A 12,677-nucleotide genomic window follows, 5' to 3' on the forward strand; every position below is an offset into this window, starting at 1 on the left:
CAGCAACAAAAGCACAACTAAACAGAAAAAAACCTCTATGAACCGAGTTACAGCCACCTTGCAGGCCCAGAACGTTGCTTATGGCGGCGCGGGCACCCGCAGCGGCTCCTCTTGTTGTATGTTGTGAGAGGGAAGAAATTTCATCTGTGCTGTATGCACATACAGCACACTGGATTTCACCTAGGATAATGTTAGCATTTATCCGCTCTCGCAATCCAGATGAGGGTGGTCCGGGCCCAGTCAAGAGCAAGTACGACGCGCTGGACTTCGACACGCTGCTGAAGGAGGCCCAGAAGTCGCTGCACCACCGCTGACTGTCCAGCTGCGCTGGCCCCACACCGCGCTGCAATTGTCCCGCCTTATGATAATCCTGCACCCCGCAGCAGCAGAAAGAAGCGGTATACACCTCTCCACGCAAAATGTTTACATTTTTAAAAAAACGTTGGGAGAAAAGCAATGACGAGAACATTTTGGGGAGGGGGAGGCAAAGGCGTCTACTTTGTATTAGCTACGAGATCAGCCACAGGGCTATGTCCTGCAAAGAGACCTCCATAGCAAATCCTTGTTGTGCGTGTGCGTGTCTGTTTGTGTGTCTGTGTGGACAAAAAACTAATCCGGAGGAGGGCGACGTCCTATCGCCATGAAAGACAAAAAAACAAACTTTGTGTGTGGTTGTCAAAAAAAAAAGAAAAAAATGGATAACAGATTTGTTGGATGTTCTACATGGAAAAAAAACTGTGGTGTGTGCAAAGAGTATAACGTTCAATGTAAAAAGGTTGACAAAAGTTTACAAAAATGAACATTTTATTTCTTGTTTTGTAATTGTAGTGCTTCCTTGATTTGATCTATGCACCGTTGGGAGGTTTTTTCTGCTTTACCCGTGTCACCGTCAACGCTAAATCCCCAAACCCTGTTTTTTAAGGAGGCGCCCCCTACTGGCCTGTGTTTGGTTAGTGACATAGATACACCAAAATTGCTTTGTGGGAATGTTTCACCTGAAGAGTAGGCTAATGTTAGCCCTGATAAGACATAAATCGTGTTGTGTTTAATCAGGTTCCTGAATGGGTGTTAGCATTAACATTCGCTTTAGCCAGGAGACACGATCAAACAGCATAGCTCCATCTTGTGGTAAAAGGTCATTAATATTAGGTTTAGCCAATTAGCTCACAGCCCACCTCTGTTGTTGCATTCAGCCTCTATATTAGCTTTAGTCATCTTGCATGACGAGAGTGCAACTGTTTTCTAGTGTTCGGTCTATCTTATAGCGCTTGAAGTCCAACCAAACAGCCCCTTAATTTTACATACATTATAAGATAAGATTTAGCCATCCAGCATGATGACAAAGCACCTTTATTTTCTATAATTAGCTTCATCGTGCTATCACAGACAATAGCATCCTTTTTACAGTCACTGTTAGCTTTAGCCAGCTAACATGTCCACAGTTCACTTGTTTTACAAACGCCCTCAACATTAGCGTCAGCCAAATGTTTTAGTCTGCAAGCATGACTGACCATAGCACCCCTCTATTTTATATACATACTTAGCGTTAACTTCAGCCAGATAACACAACCACATTCCCTCTGTTTTCTACTGTTAGCTTTAGCCAGCTAGCACAACTACATTGCCCCACCATATTGCAGCATTAACTATAGCCAGATAGTATGACCACAGTGCAACTCTTGTTTTACATACACAGTAAAGTAGGAATGTTCAATACTACTCTTTTTCAGACAGAAACCAGGATGAGTATTCACACTTGCCTATTCATTGATTTTGATGCCAAGTACCAGTATCACCAGTACATTTGCTGTCTAAAATTTTAATGAGGCAAACCACAATGACAGATCAATGTGAACAAAGACTTATTTCTTTCCGATTTTTTTTTGTCTCATCAGCGGTTAGGTCAAACCAGTCAGTTAAGCACAGAATTTAGTAAATCAAATTACAGCCGAAATTTTTTTTTTCATTTTACTTAACCATTCTGGGAAATCGTAACTCAAAATATTGCAAATTACAGCTACATACAGGTACAAAAACCTCGGCAACAGGTGAGTATCTTCCTCTGTATAATACACACAGGTAAGTAAACTAGCCACGTTGCCATTCAGGAAAGTTATACCTTATTAATGCAGATATTAATGATAACCAATCCAGCTTACTGCCGGCAATGTGGACCAAACACTGAATAGTGGTCGTACAGGGACCGAACAGCCCATTCTTGCTGCTGGAGGCTGTAAATTTCCCCAGTGTGGGACAAATAAAGGATATCTTAATCTTAATATTAGGGTGTCTGATACCCGGTACTCCCGTGGCAGCCCACAAAAGACCACTCAGGGGACACGGTCGAATGCCTTCTCCAAGTACACAATGCACATGAAGACAGGTAGGGCGAAATCCCAGATACCCCCAAGGACCGTGCCGAGGGTGTAGAGATTTTCTGTTGTTCCATGACCGGGACGAAAACCACACTGCTCCTCCAGAGTCTCAGATTCGAATTCCCGACAGACCCTTCTCTCCAGCACCCTGGAATGGAGCGTACCAAGGAGGCTGAGGAGTGTGATGCACTTGTTGGAAAACTCTGTTCACCCTTCTTATGAAGCAGGGTCACCATCCTAGTCTGCCAAACCAGAGGCACTGTCCCCGATGTCCATGTGATGTTGCAGAGGCATGTCAACCAGGACAGCCCCACAACATCCAGAGCCTTTATGAAGTCCAGGTGGATCTCAAACATCCCAAGGCCCTAACCCCGAAGGAGCTTTTGAACCACCTCTGTGAAGTCAACTTTTCCCAAGTATTTTCCCCAAAGATTAACAGTGTGTCGAGTCGGGATCAGCAAGGCAGCATCCCCACTTCACACATTGTTGATGGTGCACTGTTTCTTCCTTGTGAGACGCCAGATGGTGGACCGGAATTTCTTTGAAGCCATCCAAAATTCTTTCTTCATGGCCTTGCTGAACTCCTCCCATGCCTGAGTTTTTGCCTCAGCAACTGCCAAAGCTGCGTTCTTCTTGGCCAGCCTCTACCCATCACTGTGTTTTGCAGATGATGTGGTTCTGTTGGCTTCATCAAGTCGCAACTCTAACTATAGCGGTTATGAAGCGGCCGGGATGAGGATCTGAAAGTGGAAGTACTCGAGTGGAAACGTTTTGGAGTGCCTTCTCCAGGTTGGGGATGACATCCTGCACAAAATAAATGAGTTCAAGTATCTTGGGGTCTTGTTCACATGTGAGAGAGGAAGAATGGAAGCAGGAAATCGACAGATGGATTAGTCCAGCGTCTCGCAGTGATCCAGACTCTGGATTGGTCAGTTGTGGTGAAGAAGACTCCGAGCCGAAATGCAAAGCTCTCAATTTACCAGTCAATCTGTCTGTCCACCCACACTTATGTTAACAAGCTGTGGGTCTCTGCCTGAAAGAACAAGATTGAAGCAGCCAAAATGAGTTTCTTTCACTGGGTGTCCAGGCTTTCCCTTAGTGAGAGGATGAGAAGCTCTGTCACTCAGGAAGGCTCAAAGTACAGTCGCTGCTCTTCTGCACTGAGAGAAGCCAGATGAGGTGGCTCACGTATCTAATGCTCCCGAATGGCTTCTTGGTCAGTTGTTCCAGGCACGTCCTACCTGGAGGATATGATTGTAAAGAACATTTTCCACTTGACTTCCCCTATAAGTATATTTAGCTGGTCTCAGAAGCCCTCGTGAGTACCTCATACATTGAAATAAAGCCAATGTCAGTCTGATAGGATACTTGGTATCGTTACTGGCCCACCCCAACTATTAACAGCTTTCTCCATGTAACGCAACCACACCATATTTTTTGTAGAGTAAATATTTGCCATTTAGTGCAACCTTAGCACACCTGTTTTACCTCCAATGTTAGTTTTAGCTTTAGTCAGCTAGCCGGCTAATTAAAACAATCAGTAAAGGTGGAACATTCCCATATTCAAAGCTGCAGACTGATCTAGTCCGCTGATCCAACATGTTTGTTTACATTTAAACTGCAGCCTACGTCACTCAAATTGGGGTGTTTGCGGATGTCGTCTGGGTTGTGGGTTTGGGGCACATTGGTTGCCAGTGGTGCCATGATGAGGATTGTCCCAGTCCCCCTCAAAATGTCCCGACTGACTTGGTTGGTTGGTTAGTTTGATCTGATGGAATGTATTGTTTTTTCTGAATGTAAACATCCCCTTTAGTGGCAGTTGGTTTTGTCCATTGTGGCCAGTAGGAGGCACCGGGAAAAAGGGAAGAGAGGTTTGGAACTTAGCAAGAAAATGACGCGGGTGGCATCAGCCGAGCATCTCTACCTCACGTCCATGCGCCGATGCTCTTGCCGCCGCCGCCATCCTGCTTTCCCATCAGGGTTCATCCACTAAAGCCTCTTCTGCATGCCACCATGTTTGTCGTCTTAGAACGATTAAATCTGGCCACCCAGCCTGACCACAGCATACCGCTGTTTCACACAGCAGTTAGCATTAGCTTTAGCTTAAAATGTCTGCCACTGGCCTTTCATTCAAAAATGGCGGCGTGTGGACGGCTTTAGTCCAGTGCACTTCCACTTCTTTTCCTCGCCAAAATGAGACGCAGCTCCACGCGAGTCCAAGGTCTTGGTTTTCCGGGTCCTTCCACAGCTTATCAAGTCACACACAAACACACACACACACACACACACACACACACACACACACACACACACACATAAGAATGCTGAATGTTTACATCATGGTTTACATAAAGAGAAGCTCTTATATAAGATAACACATATATATATATATATATTTATTTATATTTATGTGGATGCACACACCATATGGTCTTATATATAATGTGTACATAATACTAAACGTATTTTATTTTGGCGGCGGCAGGATTTGGAGGGAACATTGACACACAAGTCCGACACTGTTTCTAAAAATACAGTACATGAAAAATCCCTTTAGACAATTGTATTTGTTTATTTTTAGTTGGTGTTTTTTTTTTGTTTTTTTTGGGGGGGGGGGTGTCCATGTTGTTTTTGGAGGCAATACGTAAGAATGGTCATCAGGAGGAATGTGATCAACACGTGTACAAAGATCAATAGTAATCTTGCACATTTTCATCCCGACTGGGATTGTGGGGGTGACTCGACAAGAGGAAAGGGAGGGGGATGATAATGATGTTGATGATGATGTTGATGTTGGAGAAATCCCAGTTAGCAGTTGGGATTTTGTGGCGGCACGATTTTGCCTTTGATTCTGATGCACCCATATTTAAAAGTATGTTCATTTTGAAACGTACATCCACACACTTACACACATCAGCTTATATGCCCATGATCTTAGATATAGCAATTTACAGTAAATTCACAAACATTCATATTTATGTACACACACATCTACACAAGCTTTGCACACACACTTCCATTCATGTAAACAAAAGTGTGTAAATTTGAACTTGCACACACAAACTGGCATCAATTTACATTCATAAACTTACAAACACCAAGTTACATGCAGTACATTTCTATCCACAAGCATTCATAGGAACTAAAATGTAGATTTAGCCATGTGTATGATTCCATTTTACATAAACGCAGACACACAAATGTAAACTTCCAGAAAAACAAAATTTACCTTGAATTCAAACCTAAAACCTACCATTAATTTTTCTCTCTTTAGTGTTTCATTGCACATTTTACATTTTTCCCCGTCGTATCCTCATCATGTCATCATATCATTGCGTGATTGTGGTGAAGCCTTAAAATCAGCAGTAGGCCTTTCCCCTTCCACACGGCACCCTCCAATCCAATCCTGACCGCCACTGAGGAAGTTTTATTCGAAAGAACTCTTTTTCAATAGCCATATTCTAAAAAAAAAAAAAAAAAAAGCTATAAACTTATATATATATATACTTATAAAAATATATATATATACATATATATATATGAATATATGTCAATATATATTTGTGTGTTTGTGTAGATATATCTAGATGATAATATACTTTCTTATAGAAAACTTTGATGTTGACCTTTTTTTGGACACATTTTCAAGTGTAATAATAAGCACTGTCCACTTGGGCTAGTTCCAATCAATCCAAATATCAATTATAATAATGATAATAATCAAATCTTCCAAAGGGAAAGAGATTGTCGCCACAATGCAATACTTCCTGCTTTTGTTTGGGAAAAGTGGGGAGAAATCGGCAAGAAAAACTGTAAAACTTGACACACACAAACACACACATGCACGCACGCACACTAAGAAAAAAAATTTAAAAAGGTTGGTGGCTTCCTCGTTTTCTCTTCATATGCTAAAATGTTGATTTATTTTTTTCTACTAAATCATTTTATCACACAAACCTTTAAGGATGTCAAATGAGCACTTGGTAGGCAAATGATTCTACGTTAAACAATTAATATAAATAAAAGAAGAAATATAAAAGTGATAAAAGTAAATGTAAGTGTGTGGAACAATATAAGACAAAGGGCATATGCTTTATTTTGACTTCTAAGGACTATCACACTCACTTGATTCTCTTTTTTTTTAACATAAAATATGCTAAAGACTTCTAGTGAGATTTTATATTTTTTACATGTTTTGTTTTGTTTTTTAATTTATGCTCCACTTAGCTTGGATGTTTTTTGAGATGTTGTTCTCTTTTTATTCTCCATTTTTTTTCCTTTGTGTGTGTTTTCGCGTCAGATGAAGAATGTGGAGAAGAGAAGGGCGGGGGTAGGGGGGTAAAGGCATTTCAGTATTTTTGAATTGTTCAAATCTAGTTTCATAGATGTTCTTGTTATAAATTATATTTTAATTGGTGTACATAGTTTCAAACAGGAGTTCGCTGGCTTCCTTTTAAAACTGAATACATTTTTCTCTTCAGAGATTGTTTACATTATGAAACTGTAGAGACATGCTCCTCATATACTGTATAAAGGACATATATTCATTGATTTGCCTCAAGAAATAAAACCCTTATCAACAGTACTCGCGGCACTCCTCGTCTTCATTTCAAACTTTTCCGTCGCAAGAGTGAACGGTGAATGTGCATCAATCACCACTGTGGATGCTTTTGCGTCATCCCAGTCACCACCAGCCAACAGGCCAAATGTTGTCTGTGGAAAAAAAAAAAGTTCTGTTTCACATCAGTCACTACAGTTTCATATCCACTGTAGTGTCACCCCATGCACTGCCAACATACACATTTTTACGAAGGCTTGAAGAGTTAATCAAGACTTCTTTGCTTTTGCAAGAGAGTGACGGTGTTTTGCCACTGAGGTGAAAGGTTTTCTTCCAAAGTGTTTGGGTGAAGAATTTCGCAAAAATAACCACAAAAAATGTGCTGATAAGCCATCAGGAAAAAAAAGTGCAATACCATGAGAGCACTTGTGCCTTGAGAAACAAGTTCCGAGTTTTTGTGTGTAACGAGATTGGAGATGTTGGTTAAAGCTGCCATGAGCTATAAAATGACACAAATTGTAGCTACAGTGAAACTCCTCCACAACGAAATCATGTTTGCAGCGAGAAATGTTTCACAACAGGGGTTTTTTCACTGTAGCAAATTTGATCTCAGATGTAAGCACACACACACAAACGTATGTGTACTCTATTTTTATTCCAATAGTGCATAAGTATGAGCACACACTAATTTACACTTCATATTGTCAGTGTAGAAAGAAAAAAAGGGAAAGAAATTGCGAAATTTACGATCAGCATTCACTTTCACTTACATCAATTTCTTGGATAATGTCTTTTATTTTGCTTGCTCCATCTTTCATTTTGATCACTTTGACATCCAAAGGTCCGTTTTGTAGCCATTTTGGCATTATAACGTCCACGCTCGTCTGAATCTAACAATAACAAATACTTCTGGACCCAGTGGCTTTTCTTTCCACCATCTCACTGTCTTTACCTCGACCTCCCCTCGATCGCCACCCAAGACAGCGTTGCTCAGCTGATGTCATGCAATGAACTTTTAAGCCAGCCACGGGACGCTTCGTAGTCCTCGATGGCCATAAGGCTAAAAACCTTACGCTAACTGGAGCGCTGCTCTCTCATTAGCGCTCCAGTTAGCGTAAAGTTTTTAGCCTTCGAGAGCTAACTATGGCCATCGAGGACTACGAAGCGTCCCGTGGCTGTTTTTAGCATGATAACAAGTAAAGCATTTGAGGAAACGTTCGTTTATTTGGTATGGGAGGCAGGAGAATGGGAATTGTGTTAATGCATGAAGATTTTTTCACATACGGGGGTATTTTCGCCCATGTAGGTTTCGTTCCAGAGGAGTTTCACTGTACCGACTGTCTCCTCTTGTCGATTCAGCTGGGGAGTGTATGTGTGTGCGCGAGTGTGCACCCACCTACACGCATGTGTGTGTGTGAAGAAGAAGAAGAGTGGAAACAAAAGGTGACACGAGTGTTGCAATTCATCCTGTCAAGTACTTCCTGTCCTGTCCTTTATCCGTCTTCTTCTTCTTCTTCTCCAAGCAGCAGGTCCATAAGGACCAAACACATCGGCAACATTGGACCGCATATACAGTCATCCTTGTTTTTTACAGTGCGAAAGGTGAAAAACAGCAGAGTATGATTTGCCCCCTCCTCCTCCCAGGAATTTTTGTGTAAGTGCACGTGGGTAGCAGCAAATATGTAAACAGGATTGATATTTTACGTATTTGAGACAAAGGTAACAACAGTTCACGTATTTACTTATACAGTCAAACCTCGGTTCTCAAATGTCTCTGCTCTCGACCAAATCGGTTTTCGACCAGAAAATTTGAGATTCGAGCAAACCTGAATACGCCACTCGACTCCTCTCGGCTTCCTCACACGAGGAAGTGATGCTTCCTCATGTAACGTTCATTGTAAGGAGACGTATTTGTGGTGATTTACACCAATCACAGTTTTTTTATTTCTTCAGAGTGTATTAGCCCCTAATCAAATTTCATCTATGCTGCATGTCATACGTAAGCATATTTGACAATAAAGATGACCTTGACCTTGATAAAATAGTTTCGGATTTCGAACAAATCGGTTTTCAAACAGCCTTCTGGAACGGATTATGGTCGAAAAGCGAGGTATGCCTTTATTTAAATTATAAAACCGTATACGTGATGAACATTCATCAGCATTGCCTTCTGAGAGAGGCGAAGAGCCTTGTGTAGGTGGCGTAGAATAAGCCTCTCGCTTGACTCGTACAAGCTGAAGCTTCACTCAGAGACTCCTGCTGGATGTGCTGACAGTGTAGCTGCGCTTTTTAAATTGGTGATGGGTAGCACTTATGATGTTTATCTTGTCTTCTTATCAGTTGAAATAGGTTTAAGGTTTCTTTTTTTATCACACAATGGAGGTTTTTTTAGTGAAGAAAAAAATTCTTACCTCACTGACAGTTTCAGCTGTCACTTCAGCCTTCAGCTGAACTGTCACCGCTTCCTTGTGACGTGTCTAAAAAAATGCTGACCGGGTCGGGAAACCTTCAAAATAAGGCTCGGTCAAGGCTGCAAACCAATCCCCCGCTGCCGCCGAAGTCATGTGTCCCTGTTGGTGATGCCATCTTCCTGGGCAACGAGCATGCTCCCACACACCTGTGACGCATTGCTTCGGCGGCGGCAAGGGGTTTGAATGCAGCTTAACTGATCAAAAAAAGTTATTGCAAACACAACACTAAGACACAGTATGCGGGACACTCAACAGCGTGGGCAACACTAGCAAGTCACAACAAGTGAAAATGATGAGTGAGACTGCGATGATGCGCAGCCAATCACCTCATGGGATAAATCCACTTGTGCTCTCATTGGTCCGTGTCGCGCCGGGAACCAATCATGCGCCTTGTTTGAGTGGGCATGTACAGTAGAGTACAGGCATGTACAAAGCCGCTGAGTCAACTCATCATTTTGTTCGGCATGCAGGGAAACCTTCTCTCTCGTGCGTCAACATGAAACAGTGCGTCTTTCCACAATATGGCTGCCGATATGGCTGGATTTTTTTCATTATTATTATTATTTTATTTGTATTTTTAATACTGTCCAGTATTTTGGAAAAACCCGCCAATCACTGACGCCGCACAAGGTGAAGCGTAAAGTGGCGAGAGATGACTGTATTTCCATACATGCTTTTCATCTGCAGCAGATAGCATCGATGAGCAAGCTTCAAAAATCGACAGTGTATACTGTACATAAACCATTTTATTTCTCCCGGATTTCATCTTCCAACCAGAAAATGACATGAAAGAATATTCATGAGCAAGACTGGCCCAGTCAAAGTCCAGACCTAAATCCCCCTGCGCGTTTGTGGCAAGACTTGAAACCTGCTGTTCACAAACGCTCGCCATCTGAGCGTTTTGGCAAAGAAAAAAAAGGGGCAAAAAAAATTCTGTGTCGAGATGTGCAAAGCTGCTCGAGGCATCCCTCCTTTGGAGGGATGCCTTGAGAAAGTTCTGATGCAGGACTTGTTTTGCCTCTGTATCATTTCCACTTTACAAATATATGCGACTTTGTGTTGGTCGATCATATCAACTCTCAATTAAAAAACATTGAAAATGATGGTTGTAAGGTGGCAAAATGTGAAAAAAGTTCAAGGATTTAAAATACTTTTCAAAGCACTGGAAGTCAAAGCTGCTTTACATTTGGGTGGAAATGTATAGCTGAGCGCCTTGATGAAATTCCATCTGCATTCATCAGGATGAGACGATGAAGGAGAGAAGAACATGCATAGAAATGAAGAGCAAGGGCTCATTAACTCAAGATAACCACACTGATTGATGACTAACCATAAATCCCACACAAGCGGCGGGTCCTTAAAGTGGAAGAAAACAAACACTGCGCTTCTTTTAAAATTACGAATGCACCATTTTACATACCGGGACCATCAATTGAGTTCCAAAGCCAAAGTTAAGCGCATTTAATTATAAACTCAAACATGACCCGAGAAAATAGAATCCTTTCATGAACATAATTTTCAAGTATATTCCACCTATGCACTTTTCTGAAATGTACTTTCTCATACTGACCCTTCTTACAGGTTGTTTTTTTTTGATGGACAAAGCCCATTATTTGCTAACAAATTCAAAAAACAACATCATTCTCTTGCAAAAGCAAATAACGCCCAAACTCTTGCAGAAGTTTTTATCAAACAATAAACAGAAGGCATCCCATTAGTCGTAATGTTAATAGCACGCAATGTGCCGACGGCACACTGATGGGCGGAATGAAAAAAACAAATCTGACTTTTGCTTTCTCTGTGTACAAGGGAGACAATGTCAGCTTGAGGTCATACTTTGATCCTGTACTTCTGCAGGGATGCAAATTTCAAGTTTTTTTTTAATGCAAGGTATTTGCTATAAACATCAAAACAATTTTGCAAAACGCACACACCGAACCCAATAATCTCACTGAGAGATAGAGAGAAAAGCCTCCACGTCTTATTTCCTCAGCTTCCTCTAACTGTCACTCCTGTCACTCTTGCTGCACAGACAACCAGAGACTTACTGGGACCAAAATTCGGCCCAGGAAGATTTGCATATGGGGGGGCCATCACTCACTGAAACGTAAATATCAACAGAGGGCGGCCATTATGCGGTGAAACCATATACATATAATCATTTTATGTCAGCCAATGGCAGGGCACACATAGACGAACAACCGTCCGCTCTCACAATCACATCGAGGGACATTTGAGAGTGTTCCATCCATGTTTTTTGGAATGTGAGAAGAAAACGGAATACCTGAAGAAAACCCACACAGGGAGAAACATGCAAACTCCACATGGGAAGGCCGGAGCCAAAATCAAACCCTGCACCTCTGCACTGGGAGGCCTTGTCGGACCACTGGACCACTGGACCACCGGGCCGCTCAATGGAGCATACATTTTCCATACATGTCTTTATCAAACACCTTCCACACAAGTGTAAAAATAACTTAACAAATTGTTAATATGAAACAAATAAAAAAAAAAAAGAGGGGAAGAACATTTTTTTGATTTTTTATTTGACAGACAATTCGAGTTTGGATGCTAATGCTAAAGCACATCTTGCATTGAAAAAACATTAGCATGTGATTCTAACATACTGTGCACCCTTCGTGAGTGCCGCACACCGCAGCCGGCCGGTCGATTCAGATCCTGCTTGGAAACAACAGGGAGCGCCTAAAAATAGTTGTCACGGCCCCAGCTGCCCCCAGCTCCAAAAGTCCCTTTCACACCCCCTCTCCTTTCCTCCTCTCTCTGCAGCAGTCACGGGTTGTCCCTGCGTCATGACTCGGCCCGGCCTGCATCATGGCCGTATACGGCAATCCTTTGAACCGCAGTCTTATGTCAGCAGCGCTACGTCACGAGGCGGTGACGACACGCGCGCCTACGTATGCGCTACTACAAAGCGCGGAGGGGGTGGAAGGATGGATTTAGAGAGTATGTGACCCCCTTTGCAGGCTCCATCCGGTTTATTATCGCTCGGCTATCATGTGCGCTGTTGTGAAACTCTGACGTGACCCACATATGGGAGGGTGCTGTGCATACTGTCTCTAGCTCCTTCAAGCAGGGAATCTTCAACATTTTGGGGTTCAGGAGAACATTTTCCAAGGAATCCATTTAACCCTTTGATACATTTTGGTTCAAATCACATCCGATTTGAGGGCAATATAAATCTTCTTAATGTCATTTTTTTTCACCGTGAAATGTGATGGCTTTGCTGAAGTGGTACAAAATACAGAAAGATTT

General features: G+C 42.1%; 1 protein-coding gene across 1 annotated transcript in view; it reads left to right on the plus strand.

Moving 5' to 3' along the window:
* ppargc1b (peroxisome proliferator-activated receptor gamma, coactivator 1 beta) overlaps positions 1-6,960 on the plus strand; it is a 73,953-nt gene extending 66,993 nt beyond the window's left edge. The window contains exon 12 of the mRNA XM_086137928.1: positions 220-6,960. Coding sequence (XP_085994054.1) covers positions 220-314 — 95 coding nt within the window. The 3' untranslated portion in view covers positions 315-6,960. The remainder of the gene's footprint in view (positions 1-219) is intronic.
* Positions 6,961-12,677: the final 5,717 nt, after the last annotated feature.

This window comes from Hippocampus guttulatus, chromosome 2 (assembly GCF_054856545.1).
Source record: "Hippocampus guttulatus isolate MCC_2025c chromosome 2, RoL_Hgut_1.0, whole genome shotgun sequence".
Classification (NCBI taxonomy): Eukaryota; Metazoa; Chordata; class Actinopteri; order Syngnathiformes; family Syngnathidae; genus Hippocampus; species Hippocampus guttulatus.